Source organism: Hyla sarda, chromosome 11 (assembly GCF_029499605.1).
Source record: "Hyla sarda isolate aHylSar1 chromosome 11, aHylSar1.hap1, whole genome shotgun sequence".
Taxonomy (NCBI): Eukaryota; Metazoa; Chordata; class Amphibia; order Anura; family Hylidae; genus Hyla; species Hyla sarda.
In genome coordinates, this window is record NC_079199.1 from 23,869,712 (window position 1) to 23,888,357 (window position 18,646).

The window sequence follows — 18,646 nt, forward strand, 5'->3', positions numbered from 1 at the left end:
CGGCTATGCAGTGTAAGCAGACTTCCGTGCAAAGAATGAACATGTTCTTTCTTTGCGCCGAACAATTTCAGCGGCGGAATTGTCCGCCGCTGAAATAACGCAGTGTGAACGGGTCTCGCGGAAGACCTATTAACACTGATGTTTATGTTCACAGCACGTAATTCCGTTCGCGGCATTCCGCTCACAGAATTCCGCGGGAATTACGTAGTGTGAACATACCCTAACAACGAGAAGCTTTAAAGAAAATTCTGCTTACACCTAATGGTGACATGTGACAATAGCCGTGTCCCCAGGAGATCATCAACAATGGGTGCAGAGAGAGACTATGCTGCTTCTGCCTGCAAAACAATCAGCTAGTGATTAACGGAGAACTGGAGTTCAATAAAACGTATCCCCTGTCCGAAGCATAGGGGATAAGTTATATATTGTGGGGGGTCTGACCACTGGGGCCCCCCGCAATCTCCTGTAGGGGGCCGCGGCAGTATGCTGGAAGGGGGGCGTTCCATCCTCGCATGACACGGCAGCCGACACACCCCCTCCATGTACCAGATAGAGAGATATAGGGTCTGCGCGGCTTCCTGCTGGGGACGGCATGGCGCTTCTGTGGACTTCTGCAGCCCCGTTCAGGAGATTGTGGGGGGTTCCGGTCGGACCCCCTGCGATCTATAACTTCGGATAGGGGATAAGTTATATTGCACTACAGTTCTCCTTTAATTTAATGGAAAATGATCTACTTTGGTCTAATCGGAATAAAAAACGAATTTGCTCTTAATCTGGTAATTTTTCTTCTTTGGAAAAACCCATATTAGGGTGCATTCACACGCAATTACTAGCAGCGAGTTACGCTACCATTCATTTAAATCGGTCCACAGACAGTCCGCAATAGTGTCAGATTTGCGTGAATGGTAGTGTAACTCGCAGCGGGTTTCTCCAAGTTACTAACGTGTGAACGCGCCCTTAATAGAAACGTTCCTTTACAATAATCTGATGGGGAAAAAAAAAATTCTGCTAGAACTCCAACAAGTAGTATTGAAGTTTTAACCGGGGGGGGGGGGGGGGGGAATATTCAGCTGGTGCCAGAAACTTTATACAGATTTGTAAATTACTTCTATTAAACAATCTTAATCCTTCCAGTACGTATCAGCTGCTGTATGCTCCAGAGGAAGTTGTGTAGTTCTTTCCAGCAGTCTGACCACAGTGTTCTCTGCTGACACCTCTGTCCATGTCAGGAACTGTCCAGAGCAGGAGCAAATCCCCATAGCAAACCTCTCCTGCTCCGGACAGTTCCTGACATGGACAGAGGTGTCAGCAGAGAGCACTGTGGTCAGACTAGAAAGAACTACACAACTTTCTGTAGAGCATACAGCAGCTGATAAGTACTGGAAGCATTACGATTGTTAAATAGAAATCATTTACAAATCTGTATAACAATTTTTTGTTTCCCTTTCAGTCTGTGGGGAAACATAGGTGAGACAGAGACTGCTTTGGAGCCACGGGGGGAGATTTATCAAATCCTGTCCAGAGGGAAAGTTGCCCAGTTGCCCATAGCAACCAATCAGATCGCTTCTTTCATTTTTAACAAGGCCTCTGGAAAATGAAAGAAGCGATCTGATTGGTTGCTATGGGCAACCAAGCAAATTTTCCTCTAGACAGGTTTTGATCAATTTCCCCCACAGTCTTGGACTTCAGCTGTTGTGAAACTACAACACCCAGCATGCCCGGACAGGGCATGCTGGGTGTTGTAGTTTCGCAACAGCTGAAGGCACAATGGTTGGGAAACACTACAGTAAGGGATTCATACACAGTCATTGAGACCATATTAACCCTTGCTGTGAGTCATCAGTCTGTATTGTAAATTTGTAATTTTGTTTAGTTTCTCATCTGCAGTCTCCCCCTTTCACATACTGTAAAGTTTCGGCTGTAGTTTGTCATTTAGAGAAGTCTCCAGCTCTGTTCTCTCTTCTCCTGAACGATATTCCAAACTTATTTAGAACCAGAGAAAAATTCGACTTTCCATAAAATTGTTATCATTTGGTTTCTGATTATAGGGCTGGACAAACATAACCCAAATGTTTTCTCACCTGTGAATTGGGCTCCACTATAATATTGGCTGTGTTGATAACCAATAAGTAAGTAGAGAGATTATTATTGTAGGTTACGTGACAATAATGCAAACCTACATTATTTCTCAAGAATAGTTTATTTTTTGGAACACATTCAATTTAAGGTAGCAATGAATTTGCTTATATTTAACTTGTTCAATAGTGTTTGTCTCTTTTTTTTTTCAGGAGAAAGTTGTTATGAGCTTTCCAGTCACTAGATGGCGATAAAGTCACATGTATCAATTATTTGGTAAGATGTGTGTTCCTTTTTATTTTTGCAGCTTTAATAACCAGGGTGCCTCCAGCTGTTGCAAAACTACAACTCCCAGCATGCCCGGACAGCCTTCGGCTGACCGGGCATGCTGGGAGTTGTAGTTTTGCAACAGCTGGAGGCACATTGGTTGGGGAGCAATGCTGTAATTGATAGGAAAATAATGTAATTATTGGCCACACAGATGTGATTTTGAGCCACAAGATTATGAAAAATAAGTCAGCCCTACACACCTATACCTGAATTAGTAATAAGTGAATAATACTTCTTGCAATTTTTAATACAACTTGAGTGAAACTTATTCTTAAATAAATCTGGTCTGACCATGATTTCAGACCTGAACAAAAATCGTGTGAAATCGGATGCGGATCAAATCGGATGTGTGTAATGGATCCGATTTTTTAATGGAGGTCAATGGATCCGACTTTATATAGGATTTCATACGATTTTAAGTAATAAAATCGTTTACTCAAGTCGGATGGAGAAATCGTGATGTGAACGCAGCCTTAGAAATCCTATCAGGGGAAAGGGGGGGGGGGGTGTTCCTCCTTGTGGTGGTGGAAGGGGATTGGTGTGTCTGCTCATTCAGCTATAATGTCTGTTTTTGTATTTTTCAGTTTTAGGCCCTGTTCAGACTTTGTTTTTATGTATTATCTGTTTTCTGTGCTATTCTCCCTGGCTAGGGAATAGTTAATGGTATTAGCCAATGAGATCTCGGGTGGGGCTATTAAAAGGGATACTCCTCCCCTAGACATCTTATCCCCTATCCAAAGGATAGGGGATAAGATGTCTGATCGCAGGAGGCCCACCGCTGGGGACCCCCGCAATCTCTGCTGCGGCACCCCGCTGTCATCACTGCACAGACCAAACTTGCTCTGTGCGTAATGTTGTGCGATACAGGGGCCGGAACATCGTGACGTCACTGCCCGCCCCCTTAATGCAAATCTATGGGAGGGGGCATGACGGCCACCACACTCACTCCAATAGACTTGTATTGAGGGGGAGGAATGTGACGTCACAAGGGGCGGAGCCATGACATCACAGTGCTCTGGCCCCTGTATCGCCCGTTATTACGCACTGAGCAAGTTTGCGGGGGGTCCCCAGCGGCGGGCACCCCACAATCAGACATCTTATCCCCTATCCTTTGGATAGGGGATAAGATATCTAGGGGCGGAGTACCCCTTTAAACCCAAGCTCTGCTATGTTCTGTGCTGGTTGTTAGATCTACTCTGACTGTTATTAGTTCTACCTTTGCTGTGTTTGTTCATCTGAGTTTTAACAATGGTTATTATGCCTGTTTATGATAGATTTTAGTCCACTTTGTTTTTAAGTTCTTTTGTCGGTTTTTAGGATTATGTATGTCTGTTTTGCTTTAACCTTGTTATCTTAGTCTTTGTTCACACTGTGAGTCTTGTTTGGACCCGTGTTCTGTATTCCTCCATATTATGGAGTTTGATTTTGCATTATTCCTGTTTGGTATCCTGACCTGTATTCCTCCATGTTTTGGAGTTTGTCTTTTGTGGAGTCTGTTCAGACTCATCTGTTTTTCAGTCCAGTGTTCTGTTTCCTGACCTGTTTAGTGTTTTACATTCAGTTCATCTGTTCATCCCCTGCATCTCCTGGCTTCTGCTGTATACTCATTTCATATCTAGCCTTGTTCATGTATTCTTATATGCGGTTTATCTTTTTTCCGGTTTTTGAACTTTGTTAGTTCACTATATCCTGCCTTGTTTGTATATTTATATCCAGTCTGCTTTATCTGGTTGTTTTGATTATTTTCCCGTTATGTTTCTGGCCTGTCCCTGACAATGTACAGTATTATTTGTGTACCTTTACGCCCTTTGCACTTTAGCGCAGGGAGAGACCGGCACCATGGTTGTTGATCCGACATTTAGGGCGGATGTGCAAGTAGGCAGGGTGTTTCTAGGGACAGCTTAGAGCTCACTCTCCCTGTCCATCCTGTCGGTCATGACAGCAGCCTTGTCCATGACTCATCTCATGACACTCGTGGCCATTTAAAATTTCAATGGTGTCCACCATGTAGGTTAAAAACCTGATAATGTAATATCTTGGACTTATAGAAGTGGCACTGCCAGTTGTATTTATTATTTAGTGTTCATATTTTTTATGTAATACATAAGATAACATTTTTAAACTTTATATTTTTTTAGTCCCACAAGGTGACTTTGTCATGAAGTTACTTGTACAATTCCCTGCAATAGGTATTGCAGTGTATTGTGCCAGATTATTTTCTCTTATTAAGTTCTCTGGCAGGTCTTGATAGGAGTACTGAGGTGGCAGATCTGGGAGGGTCACATTAGACCTCTGGCTGCTATAACACAGTCACCTCCCAATTGTGTTATAGTGGGGGGTTCATAGGGTCACAAAGGGGGCCTCTCCCCTTCTGTTTTGATGAGTGCTACAATAATAATGCACTAACTGTTTAAAGGAGATGTCTCATACTTAAAATGACAGAAAAACTTATCCCCTATCCACTGAATAGTGGATAAGTTTGAGATTACTGGGGTCCGATCACTGGGGCCCTTACAATCTCCTGTATGGGGCTCTGGCTCTCCCCGGGAGCAGCGTGCCATGCCTCCTCCATATATCTTTATTGGAGAGCCTGAATATACTGTCTCTCCCATAGAGATATATGGAGGGGCGTGGCAGCCCCGCTTTGGGCAGGGGTCATGACACGCTGCTACCGGAGAGAGTCAGGCAGGGGAGGGGGGGGGGGGGGGGGGGGGGGGTTGGGTCGGTCCCCCCCACAATTAAAAACTTAACCCATATCCTGTGGATAGGGGATTCATTTTTCTGCAATTTTAAAGGGGTTATCTAGCCAAAGAGCAGCGCCCGCTTTCTATGTGGGGCTGCGTCTCCAGTCTTGGAAAGCTCTTTGTTTTCGGGACTGGAGACGTGATGTAACGCACGCCCCCTCGTGATGTCACGCCAGACCCCCTCCATTCATGTCTATGGGAGGGGACGAGACATAGAATGAGGGTGCTGCACGGAGATCACAGGGGGATCCCAGTGGCGGACCCCTGCGATCAGACATCTTATCCCCTATCCTTTCGAGAGGGGATAAGATACCTTTGGCTGGATAACCCCTTTAAGTACGAGACATCCCCTTTAAAGGGAATCTGTCAGCTCCAATTTACGTTCCAACTGCTGACACTGTTAGATAGCTGTTGGATCAGAGATATATCTGTCTGTTTTTCCATAACATAGACACATGATTTTATTCTCTGATGCAAAGAGTCAGAAAGAAGTTCCCAAGCCCCTGAAGTGCTAAGGAATTGAACAACTCCACACCCGACCTCCCCCTTCCCATTCCTGTCTCTGCTTGATTGACAGTAAGCTGAAAGCCAAGCCCTATTTCCAAATCTTGTGCATGCGTACAAATTGTGTGAGATTTGGAAACAGGGCTCGCTTCCAGCTGACTGTCAATCAAGCAAGGACAGGGATTGAAGGGGAAGCGAGGAAGTGTTCCAGCCCTTGGCTCTTTAGTGGCTTGGGAACTCCTCTTTGACTCTTTGCACCAGAGAATAAAGCATGGAAGTACAGACAGATATAAAAGAAAGTACCGTGTGTCTCATAGACCTGACAGTGTCAGCCGTTTGGAACGTGAATTGCATCTCACATATTCCCTTTAAACAGCTGGGATCTGAGTTATGTCCCATTCCGGCTGCTGCAATAGGGAGAAAATTGTCCATCAGCAGCGAGGGGAACTGCAACAAAATGAACATACCTTTGGTTAATCTACAGCAGTGCTTCCCAACCAGGGTGCCTCCAGCTGTTGCAAAACTACAACTCCCAGCATGCCCGGACAGCCTCTGGCTGTCCGGGCATGCTGGCAGTTGTAGTTTTGCAACAGCTGGGGGCACTCTGGTTGGGAAACACTGATCTACAGTATATTTATATGTTACAGACACACTGGGAGAGGGCAGCTTGAAGTGGACGACAGGTTTCCTTCACACAATGGATTTATCTCTCGACTTCTAATTTTACATTTGTTTATAAAGCTCACGCCTGAGTCTGGTACTTTTGCCCTTTGCATGGTATTTATGGTATTTATGACTTTTTTTTGTAATCTATCATCCATAACTAGGGAGTTTGCTGATGTTCGAGAACCATTTAGCTGTTTGCACTTACCTCGTTATGGAATAATACTGATAATACTTATATTAATGCAATTTTCTAATGTGTGTTTCGCATAAGCTTTTTGCGTTCTTTTAGATCTTTGCAGTAATTGGATAGGAAGCATTTAGAGCGCCTCCTGCTGTTGCAAAACTACAACTCCCAGCATGCCCAGAGGCAAAGCACACTGGATGGAAAACGCTGTTTTAGAGCATATCCACTGTGTGATCCTTTTTATCCTATTTATCCTATGGAAATAAAACTAAGTAATGTGAGCCTGGATCTTGAAACATAAAAGCCTAAAAGTTAATGTTCTGCTCCCAATCTCTTTCTAATTTGCCGAGTTTGTCAGTTACATTAAAGGGGTACTCCACTGCCCGAGCATTCGGAACATTTTGTTCCAAACACTGGGTGAGGGCTGCGGTTGTCGTGACATCATGCCATGCCCCCTCAATGCAAGTCTATGGGAGGGGGCGTGGTGGCCTCCACGCCTCCTCCCATAGACTTGCATTGAGGGTGGCGTGGCTGTGAAGTCATGACCCCTGCAGCCCTCACCCAGAGTTCGGAAAAAAATGTTCCGAATGCTGGGGCAGTGGAGTACCCCTTTAATGTAACTGACAAACATTCAGTAAATAGCAGGTGTCGGCTGGAATGTGCCGGTGCTATGACTGCTTGGAAATTCGATGTTTCCATAGATGGCAATGCGTTTCCCAGTGGATTCCGTCAATTCTCAGGGTGGGGGCCGGGATTAGAATATTAATTGCAGAAACTCCTTCGTGCGCACGGAACAGCAGAATCCCATTGATAACAATGGGATTCTGCTGCAACGGAATTTCCAAGTGGAATTTTTTCACTGGATTCCGCTGTTTAAACAAAGCCTCAATCTACATTGGTTTTTGGAACTTCTCATTACTGTTTGACTAATGGTTGCTTAGCAGCTTGACTTCTTAACCATATTTACATAAGTAAGAAGTCAGAGGTTTATCCCAGTCGTCCTCTTATTGGTGCACAATGGTTTCTGCCGCTATCGGCAGCCTTATTACTAACTATTTACGGATTCTGAGCCTCTGCTTGGGGAACTCTAATATAAATCCACCTAATATTTAACTTGCGGCCAGAAGGGATCATAAATTCTTTGCATTCCCACAAAACATAAAATGGCGTGGACCATGATCTCTGATTCAGTGTTTACTGGCCTCCTGCCATTTGGGGTGACCTTTTTTCCTTGTGGCTCGTGAGTCACCACGATCTTGCTAAGTTTTTTTTTTTCTGCAGTCTTTCCATAGCAAACAAACAACCAGCAACATAGTTATATGATGTCACTCGATATTAGACATCGTATGTCTTGTGTGTTCAATAAAAATGCATGAGTGGGGTATCCCGGGATAACATATCGCCCATCCTGATTGATGGAAGTCCCAGTGGTCAGAACATCACCAATCATAAGATCTGGTGTCCTGTGTCCCCTTCTTGGCATGGAATGGCGATTGAGCATGTGGGCTCTGGCTTCTTACTTGTACGGTACTTAGCCATCTCTGTCAGTCCTATAGTGAGGTAATGGAGCAGCAGCGTGCTTGCTTGACCGATGCGCTGTTCACCCCATTCTCTCAATGCATCATTCCCCCCGCAGTCTGACTCCCACTGCTCAGCTACGTGTCACCTATTCTGAAGAGAGGTGAGAAGTTGTAATCTTGGGATAACCCCTATAGAAGAAACCTGTCTCAATGAAAGAAAATACAGTCCACACTGCAGACGTCATGTTAAAGAGCATGAGGAGCTTAGCAGATGATATATACAATATAGTACAATCTGCAGGTATCATGTTATAGAGCAGGAGGAGCTGAGCAGATGATATATACAATATAGTACAATCTGCAGGTATCATGTTATAGAGCAGGAGGAGCTGAGCAGATGATATATACAATACAGGACAATCTGTAGGAGGAGTTGAGCAGATGATATATACAATACAGTACAATCTGCAGGTAATGCGTTATAGAGCAGGAGGAGCTGAGCAGATGATAAATACAATACAGTACAATCTGCAGGTATCATGTTATAGAGCAGGAGTAGCTGAGCAGATGATATATACAATACAGTACAATCTTCAGGTATCATGTTATAGAGCAGGAGGAGCTGAGCACATGATATATACAATACAGTACAATCTGTAGGAGGAGCTGAGCAGATGATATATACAATACAGTACAATCTGCAGGTATAAGGTTATAGAGCAGGAGGAGCTGAGCAGATGATATTTACAATACAGTACAATCTGCAGATATCATGTTATAGAGCAGGAGGAGCTGAGCAGATGATATATATATATATATATATATATATATATACATATACAATACAGTACATTCTACAGGTATCATGTTATAGAGCAGGAGGAGTTGAGCAGAATGATATATATAATACAGTACAATCTGCAGGTATAAGGTTATAGAGCAGGAGGAGCTGAGCAGATGATAAATACAATACAGTACAATCTGCAGGTATCATGTTATAGAGCAGGAGGAGCTGAGCAGATGATATATACAATACAGGACAATCTGTAGGAGGAGTTGAGCAGATGATATATACAATACAGTACAATCTGCAGGTAACGCGTTATAGAGCAGGAGGAGCTGAGCAGATGATATATACAATACAGTACAATCTGCAGGTATCATGTTATAGAGCAGGAGTAGCTGAGCAGATGATATATACAATACAGTACAATCTGTAGGAGGAGCTGAGCAGATGATATATACAATACAGTACAATCTGCAGGTATCGTGTTACAGAGCAGGAGGAGCTGAGCAGATGATATATACAATACAGTACAATCTGGAGGTATAAGGTTATAGAGCAGGAGGAGCTGAGCAGATGATATTTACAATACAGTACAATCTGCAGATATCATGTTATAGAGCAGGAGGAGCTGAGCAGATGATATATATATATATATATATATATATATATATATATACAATACAGTACATTCTACAGGTATCATGTTATAGAGCAGGAGGAGTTGAGCAGAATGATATATACAATACAGTACAATCTGCAGGTATAAGGTTATAGAGCAGGAGGAGCTGAGCAGATGATATATACAATACAGTACAATCTGCAGGTATCGTGTTATAGAGCAGGAGGAGCTGAGCAGATGATATATATATATATATATATACAATACAGTACATTCTACAGGTATCATGTTATAGAGCAGGAGGAGTTGAGCAGAATGATATATACAATACAGTACAATCTGCAGGTATCATGTTATAGAGAAGGAGGAGCTCCACAGATGATATATACAATATAGTACAAGTGTGTCTGCACGTAGCGGCGTATCGCCGCTCCAAGCAGGCACGTGTGATGGCAGAATACAGGGGGTCCTTCAGCGGCGGATCCGCAGCATAAAGTACGCTGTGGATCCGCTCGTGTGAACGTACCCTAAGACCAGAGCTTGTGTCCCCTCCTTTCTGATCAGTTAGGTGCGGAGAGAGACGCAGATCACACTGGGCAGTATAGTTGTTGAGGTAACCGTACAGCGCCCATTGTTCTGTGCATGAGTCTCATACATCAGAAAAAAGGCTTTTGCACAAACTCGCTGGGTGTTGTATAGTTACCTTGGCTACTGTACCACCCTGCGTGAGCTGAGGTTCTCTGAACCAATATGAGTAGAATAGGCGAGATACATGCTTTGGATCTATACTTTAAAGGGGTACTCCAGTGAAAAACTATTTTTTACATATCAACTGGCTTCAGAAAGTTAAACAGATTTGTAAATACTTCAATTAAAAAATCTTAGTCCTTCCAGTACTTATCAGCTGCTGTATGCTCCAGAGGAAGTTGTGTGGTTCTTTCCAGTATGACCACAGTGCTCTTCTGACACCTTTGTCCATGCCAGGAACTGTCCGGAGCAGTAGAGGTTTGCTATGTGGATTTGTTCCTACTCTGGACAGTTCCTGACATGGACAGAGGTGTCAGCAGAGAGCACTGTGGTCAGACTGAAAAGAACAACTCCACTTCCCCTGTAGTATACAGCAGCTAAGTACTGGAAGGATTAAGATTTTTTTTTTTTTTTATAGAAGTAATTTACAAATCTGTTTCACTTTCTGGCACAGTTCATAAAAAAAAAAAAGTTTTCCACTGGAGTACCCCTTAAATATATGTATGGCTGCCTTTACTCTTAGTTCTTGCAGGACCTTCAGCATGTACATGTAAACCATATGTAAATCAGATTACACATCTGTTGTATATATGTGGGTATACATATGAGTCCACATTGGATGTCTGCATTCTGTACCCTTTTCTTTCTTTTTCTCCACACATATATATAACAAATATATATATATATATTTTTTTTTCTTTTTTTTTTTTCTCCAGAACGAATGTAATATAAACCTGTTACTGTGAACTTTATACCAATGCGTTGATGAATAATTCTTCATCTGGGAAATGAAACCTTTGTATTTAGGTTGTAAATGCCTTTCCTCTATAACTCCACTCAAAGGTCATTCCACCTTTACAGTTTAATTGTGAAAAACACCCATCCAATCTCACCCTGCTCCGGTGTCTGGGAGAGTCTGACGACAGCGCCGTACCCCGCAGCGTGCCTGATCTCCACCGCTGTAAGTTCTTTATATACTTTTATTTTATAAGCTGTGCAGTGTGTGTGTGTGTGTGTGTGTGTGTGTGTGTGTGTGTATATATATATATATATATATATATATATATATATATAGTAAATTTGAGTAGCCGTATTAGTCCAGTGTCAGATGCAGATCAAATAATGTTGCAGTATCTTGTAATACCTTTTTTATTGGACTAACAGAATTTTGTAGAGACAAGCTTTCGGCATTCCTCCCTTCATCAAGTCCATATATATATATATATATATATTTACCGTATATTTTAAATATATTAATATTGTGTATATATATTTATATTATATATATTGATATTATATATTTATATTATATATATATATATATATTTAGATTTATATTTTATATATATATATTTAGATTTATATTATAAATATATATATATATATATATTTACATTTATAAAATATATATATATATATATATATATATATATATAGATTATATATACATTTATATATATATATATATATATATATATATATATATATAATTCATCGTATAGGTTCAAGGCATATCTGGATGGAAATTTCCACCTGTGCTCTTCAATAGTGCAAATATGTAAGAGCATATGAAGTGTGTGTGTATGTATGCAAGACCGACCATTTTATGGTCCTTCTTTTATATGGACAAACAGAAAAGTGTACGTATGAGATACTGCTGGTTCAGTCAGTATGAAATGTGAATGTATTCACATTTCTGTGGGCAGCCATTACATGCGACGATTTTTGGTATACACCAGCTGCTGTGGAGATGGACTTCCAATGCATTGACAGTATGATGTCTGCTCCAATGCAGTGTTTTCCAAACAGCGTGATTCCAGCTGTGGCAAAACTACGTCTCCCAGCATGCCCGTTTCCCAATCTATGAAGAAAAATTAAAAAAAAAAAAAAAAAAAAAGAATGGCGCTATCCCATTTAAAGTAGAAGTGACTAGTTTGATTAGCAAAACCGAACTTTATTGAAAAGACAGTCTGCATGTACATCCATAAGCAAGACGTATTTCGGGTACTATCCTACCCTTCATCAATTGCAGATGTTGCAATGGTTACATCTGCAATTGATAAAGTGTAGGATAGTACCCGAAACGTGTCTTGCTTATGGATGAACATGCAGACTGTCTTTCCAATAAAGTACGGTTTTGCTAATCAAACTAGTCACTTCTACATTAAATGGGATAGCGCCATTCTTTTTTTTTAATTAATTTTTTTTTTTCTTCATAGGTTGGGAAACGGGCATGCTGGGAGTCGTAGTTTTGCCACAGCTGGAATCACGCTGTTTGGAAAACACTGCTCCAGTGCTTCATTCATCAGGTGTAGGGAAAGCTTTACTGGATCTGACGTCCTAATCAATATTAGTTTATTATCATCTCTTTCTGGTATACACTCACTCCATTAGTAACGTGGCAGCATGTCCCATAAGAGGTTGTCCCAGTTCGAAAAAACATGGCTTTTTTTTTTTTGTTAATAGTAAAAAGAAACAGTGCCACACCTGTCCTCAGGCTGTGTGTGGTATTGCAACTCAATCACAACTAACTGTGGTACCTGGCCTGTAGTCAGGCTCTACAGGTGTGATTGACAGGCTGCTTTTTTGCTATACCACACAGTGCCACACCTGTCCACAGGCTGTGTGTGGTATTGCAATGCAACCCCATTCACTTCAGTGAAGCTGAGCTGCTATACTGGACATATCCCATAGTCAGGTGTGGCACTGGTTATGGAAGAAAAAAGCAGCCATGTTATGTTATTTCTGTATTCTGATTTTGTGTATTCTAAAAGGTGTCGCTGTCTTTTGACATGTCGTTTAGGCTTAAAGAAGTAGTGTAGTATCAATAAGCTTATTCCCTATCCGTATCTCCCGCCTGGCGCCCCCGGCTCTCTGCATTGGATGTAGTGTGTCGACCACGTGACCAACATGCCCCCTTTCAGGCATCTCTATGGGACACCCGGAGATACCCGAACTCTGCTCTCCCATACAGATGCATGGAGGGGGCATGTCGTGTTATCAGACACTGGATAGGGGATACGTTTATTTACTGTATAACTCCTTTAATATTTTATTATTCTGGGTTATTTGTGCTGGGGTTTAAATGGAACGGGTCAGCACACTTTAGCCTATATAAGCACTGGGATGGCATTATAGCTGTGATTACATAGTTCATCAAGTTGGAAAAAGACAAAAGTCCATCAAGTTTAAAGGGGTATTCCAGGAAAAAAACTTATATATATATATATATATATATATATATATATATAATATATATATATATCAACTGGCTCCAGAAAGTTCAACAGATTTGTAAATTACTTCTATTAAAAAATCTTAATCCTTCCAATAATTATCAGCTGCTGAAGTTGAGTTGTTCTCTTCTGTCTGGCAACAGTGCTCTCTGCTGACATCTCTGTTTGTCTCAGGAACTGCACAGAGTAAAGAGGTTTGCAATGGGGATTTGCTTCTACTCTGGACAGTTCCCGGGACAGGTGTCATCAGAGAGCACTTAGACAGAAAAGAACAACTCAAATTCAGCAGCTCATAAGTACTGAAAGGATTAAGATTTTTTAATAGAAATAATTTACAAATCTGTTTAACTTTCTGGAGGCAATTGAAATATATATATAAAAAAGTTTTTTTTCCTGGATAACCCCTTTAAGCTATATCCCTTAACCCTACTGTGTTGATCCAGAGGAAAGCATAAAACTCTTATGAGGCTGATGGCAATTGCCCCATACCAAGGGGAAAAAACTCCTTCCCGACTTAAATATGGCATCAAAATGAATCCCTGTATTAAAGGGGTAGTCCAGTGGTGAAAAACTTATCCCCTATCCTAAGGATAGGGGATAGGTTTGAGATCGCTGGGGTTCCGACCGCTGGGGCCCCCTGCGATCTCTCTGTACGGGGCCCCGGCTCTCAGCTCAGATAGCGGGTGTCGACCTCCGCATGAAGCGGCGGCCGACACGCCCCCTCAATACATCTCTATGGCAGAGCCGGAGATTGCCGAAGGCAGCGCTTCGGCTCTGCCATAGAGTTGTATTGAGGGGGCGTGTCGGCCGCCACCTCGTGCGGAGGTCGACACGCCCCCTTCCCGCGGGCTGTCGGGGCTCTGTACAGGAGATCGCAGGGGGCCCCAGCGGTCGGACCCCCCGCGATCTGCAACTTATCCCCTATCCTTAGGATAGGGGATAAGTTGTTCACCACTGGGTTCACCACTGGACTACTCCTTTAACGTTCTATCCCTATAAATCTAGTATTCATAACCTTTGTTATTACTCTCCAGAAATGTATCCAGACCCCTCCTGATCTCTCTTATTGACCATGACCACCTCCTCCCCAGGCAGAGAATTCCACTGTCTCACTGCTCTTACAGTAAAGAACCCCCATCTGTGCTGGTGTGGAAACCTTCTTTCCTCTAGATGTAGAGGATGCCCCCTTGTTATAGATACAGTCCTGGGTATAAATAGATCACAGGATCTGTACTGGCCCCTGATATATTTATACATAGTTATTAGGTCGCCCCTAAGCCATATATATTTTTTTTTTTTTACTAAATAACCCTAATTCTGATATTCTTTCGGGGCTACAAGCTTCTCTACCAGGTCTTGTGGCGTAGTTTCAATTATCCAATATGCCAAAAGTTATATTCGTGCACACGATATATAATCAAATCCTAATGCAAAGCAGTCATCAAGGCTAGGTACAGGGCGCAACTAGTGCGGTGTCTGGCCTGTATTCAGGCTCTGCAGGTTTGAATGACAGGCAAAGAGACAAAGCATTTTATTAAAAAAAGAGGAACATTAAAAAGAGGAAACCTTTGGTCCCAGGTCTTGTAATCTACTATGTAAAAGCCATAAATCACTTATTTGACGCTTCTTTCTATCTAGTTTTGAAAATTGTTGATGGCTTTTGCATGTTGCCATTAAAGTGTACCTGTCATTTAGAATAGAAGTAGCAGGCAGAAGGGCGTGGTAGCACACTTCACTCCCTGGATCACAGCAATCTTCTTTCAGCTTCACAACACTGTCCCAAAATAAGTCTATGGGGGCCGTCCAGTAAAGCTGGACAGAGGCAGGGAGTGAATCGGCAAAACTTTTTTTTTTTAATCAACTGGTGCCAGAAAGTGAAACAGATTTGTAAATTACTTCTATTACATTTTTTTTAATCCTTCCAGTACTTATTAGCTGCTGAATACTACAGAGGAAATTCTTTTCTTTTTGGAACACAGAGCTGTCTGCTGACATTACGACCACAGTGCTCTCTGCTGACATCTCTGTCCATTTTAGGAACTGTCCAGAGCAGCATATGTTTGCTATGGGGATTTTCTCCTAGTCTGGACAGCTCTTAAAATGGACAGATATGTCAGCAGAGAGCACTGTGCTCGTGATGTCAGCAGAGAGCTCTGTGTTCCAAAAAGAAAACCATTTCCTCTGTAGTATTCAGCAGCTAATAAGTAGTGGAAGAATTAAGATTTTTTAATAGAAGTAATTTACAAATCTTTTTAACTTTCTGGTACCAGTTGATTAAAAAAAATAATAATTCCACGGGAGTACCCCTTTAACCGTTTTCAATCTACATACACGTCCCTATCCACGTATATCTACGTTGTTTAGGTATCTTTATACCATGTGTGCAATTATTTTTCTATTGTTTTGTTATCCTGATTTGTTATATGTTTATTGTATTACACGTTACTCCACATGTTTGAGCTGTATTCCATGTTTTTTATTTGGCAAAATATCAATAAAAATGTATTGTTTAAAAAAATAAATAAATAACGCATATATATTTGTTTTTATTATTTGACTTAATATATGTATCAGAGCTACAAAAAATGTAGACAACCAGGCCAGTTATTTCTATAGCACATCAGGATACAGTACCTCCTTGCTGATCAATGGAGCCTTTAGCAGACGTGGGAGCTTGGCAGCGAATCTATACTGACGCCTTTATACGCTTCAGCCAGGTCTCATGTGGGTTGGAGATTTTTACGTTTTTTAATCTAATCCTCAGAAATAGGAAATCCTTTCGCTTGTAACACAATATCACATTCTTCAGCTAGCTTTCTCCACTTTACATCCCGGGCACATTAACAGCTGAGGTCCCATGAGGGACGTATTAGAATAACATTCCAAGTGCTGAGGGAAAAATACATGGATGCCAGGAACTATGATACATAGGAATTTTTATAGGGCAGGTTAAACGGTCTATTCTGATAATGAGGCATTTTGTTCACTCATTAACACGAGATGGGAATATGGAATGTATAGTGTCCTATCTTTTTTTTTTTTTTTTACAATTTTTCTATTTAAAAAAAAAAATAATTATATATATATATATATATATATATATATATATATATATATATATATATGTGTATGTATATATTGGTGATGTAATGAGCTGCTTTGCATATTCCCCTACCCAGAATACCCGCGGAGTGCTTAATGGCCTTCTGATGCTCCGTTACACCAGGAGTGGTGGCCTCGCCCTGAGGTAAATACTCACTCCCTTTAGCTGCTCTCAGGCCTCTTACCCCAGCCAAGCCAGATCACCCTGCTCTGTACTGACGAGTGGCAAAAACCACGAAACAGCTGTCTGCAGATGGGTAGAAACTTCCCTTTTGGGGAGTAGTCTGGCTTGGCATAAAATCCTGATCAGCTTTTTATATTCCTTAACAGGAGCTAAGCTGATACCAGGGAACATTACCTGAATAAGGTGGTGTAATGGGCTGCTTTGCATATATGTATGTATATATATATATATATATATATATATATATATATATATATATATATATATATACACTACAGACCAAAAGTTTGGACACACCTTCTCATTCAGAGTTTTCTTTATTTTCATGACTATGAAAATTGTAGAGTCACATTGAAGGCATCAAACAGTAATCAGAACCGGAGCGAACACGATCCGGGGACTGATTTTAACAGGGTGTTGTGTGCAAGATCACGGGGGTCCCCAGCGGTGGGACCCCCGCGGTCAGGCATCTTATCCCCTATCCTTTGGATAGGGGATAAGATGTCTAAGCACCAGAGTACCCCTTTAACAGTTGTTCTAGAGATGTGTCTGCTGCTGGAACTCTGTGCGGCATTGACCTGATCTCTAATCTGATCTGCTGTTAACCATTTCTGAGATTGCTGGTGACTCGGATGATCTTATCCTCCGCAGCAGAGGTGACTCTTGGTCTTCCTTTCCTGGGGCGCTGTGGCTTACGTCTCCGGCCATGGAAACCCAGCATTCTAAACCCACAGTTTATAATGCCAGGGGCAGCACAGGTGCTGCACAGAGATCGCGGGGGTCCCCATCGGTGGGACCTCTGCGATCAGACATGTTATGGATAGGGGATAAGATGTCTCTGGGTGGAGTATCCCTTTAAGGGCCTGTTCATACTGCTGAAATTCCATCACGGAGTCCTATTGTTTTCAGTGGGATTCTGCTGCACTGTCCACACAGTGGATATTCAAGATTTAGGACGCACTAAAAGAATGAATATGTTGATTCTTTTGACGTCATTCTGCCGGACTGCATTGTCATCTATGGAGAAGGTGCACGTCCATGTGGTCCTACCGCCAGTGATTTTGGTGCTACCCACTGCAATCTTAATCTCTGCTCGTTCAAGAAATGCTGCAGATTTATCGTGCAATTTGAGGCCACTATTCCATTTTATTAGGTTGTAAATCAGCCATGCAGATGTTTTACGCAGTGTAAAAATACTCTGTTCGCAGCTGCACTGTGGTATCTGACTGTGGTATCTTCCTCTGGGTGAAAAGAAACTATCTGGCTCTAGATGTGGCCAAAATGCGGCAGACAATGATTGGCTGACACATTTTGGCTTCATGCAGCCCACCGGATCATGGGGAAGTTTGTAATTTGTTTTACTCTTACTGTAAAACAAACTGTTTAGAAACTTACTTTTTAGAAACTTTTGCGTTAGATGCTTTTTCTTAAATTGTGTAGCTATTAACGGCTACTTCAGCTCTCATTTTGTCGCAAATTCACACCAGCCCAAACCTGACTTAAAAAAACAGCATTTGTAAAAACAAAAAAAAGGTTGCACATTTTGGCACAGTGGGTTAAAAAGTCCCGAGATCAATCCATCTGCTTTCTCTTAGTTTTTCTCATTTATCTTTTTTTTGTCGTCTTTTTTTTTTTTGGCAAAACACATCCTAATGCTTTTTTTTTCTTTATCTTCCTGGCAGCAAAATGGATGAAGAAGGAATGCACGAGTATGAAACGGGCCATATTAAGAAACTGCAAGAGCAGCGCATGGCTATGCAAAAGAAGACTTTTACTAAGTGGATGAACAACATCTACAAAGAGAATGTAAATATAATATACAATTTCTACATAATTCTACCTTACTGCCCCTTCTACTTATTTTCTGAGCAGAAATACGGTGCAGCAGCCTCCCATTGTTCCCATTCTTCATCATTCACACTACAGAACTCCACTCCTGGTTTTGGC

The 18,646-nt window shown here is 41.7% G+C and overlaps 1 protein-coding gene across 7 annotated transcripts in view; it reads left to right on the forward strand.

Moving 5' to 3' along the window:
• Window positions 1-1,674: 1,674 nt before the first annotated feature.
• SPTBN5 (spectrin beta, non-erythrocytic 5) overlaps window positions 1,675-18,646 on the forward strand; it is a 278,824-nt gene continuing 261,852 nt past the window's right edge. For 2 of the 7 annotated variants that reach the window (XR_008848753.1, XM_056545851.1), the window contains exons 1-4: window positions 1,675-1,831; window positions 2,049-2,129; window positions 2,289-2,352; window positions 18,382-18,505. Coding sequence is in view for 6 of the 7 variants with exons in the window: in XM_056545851.1 (XP_056401826.1) it covers window positions 2,321-2,352; window positions 18,382-18,505 (156 nt within the window). In the remaining variant the exon portion in view is untranslated. Of the gene's footprint in view, window positions 1,832-2,048; window positions 2,130-2,288; window positions 2,353-11,020; window positions 11,139-18,381; window positions 18,506-18,646 lie in introns of those variants that run through there. The other 5 variants (XM_056545854.1, XM_056545855.1, XM_056545857.1 and 2 more) reach the window with 5 other exon arrangements.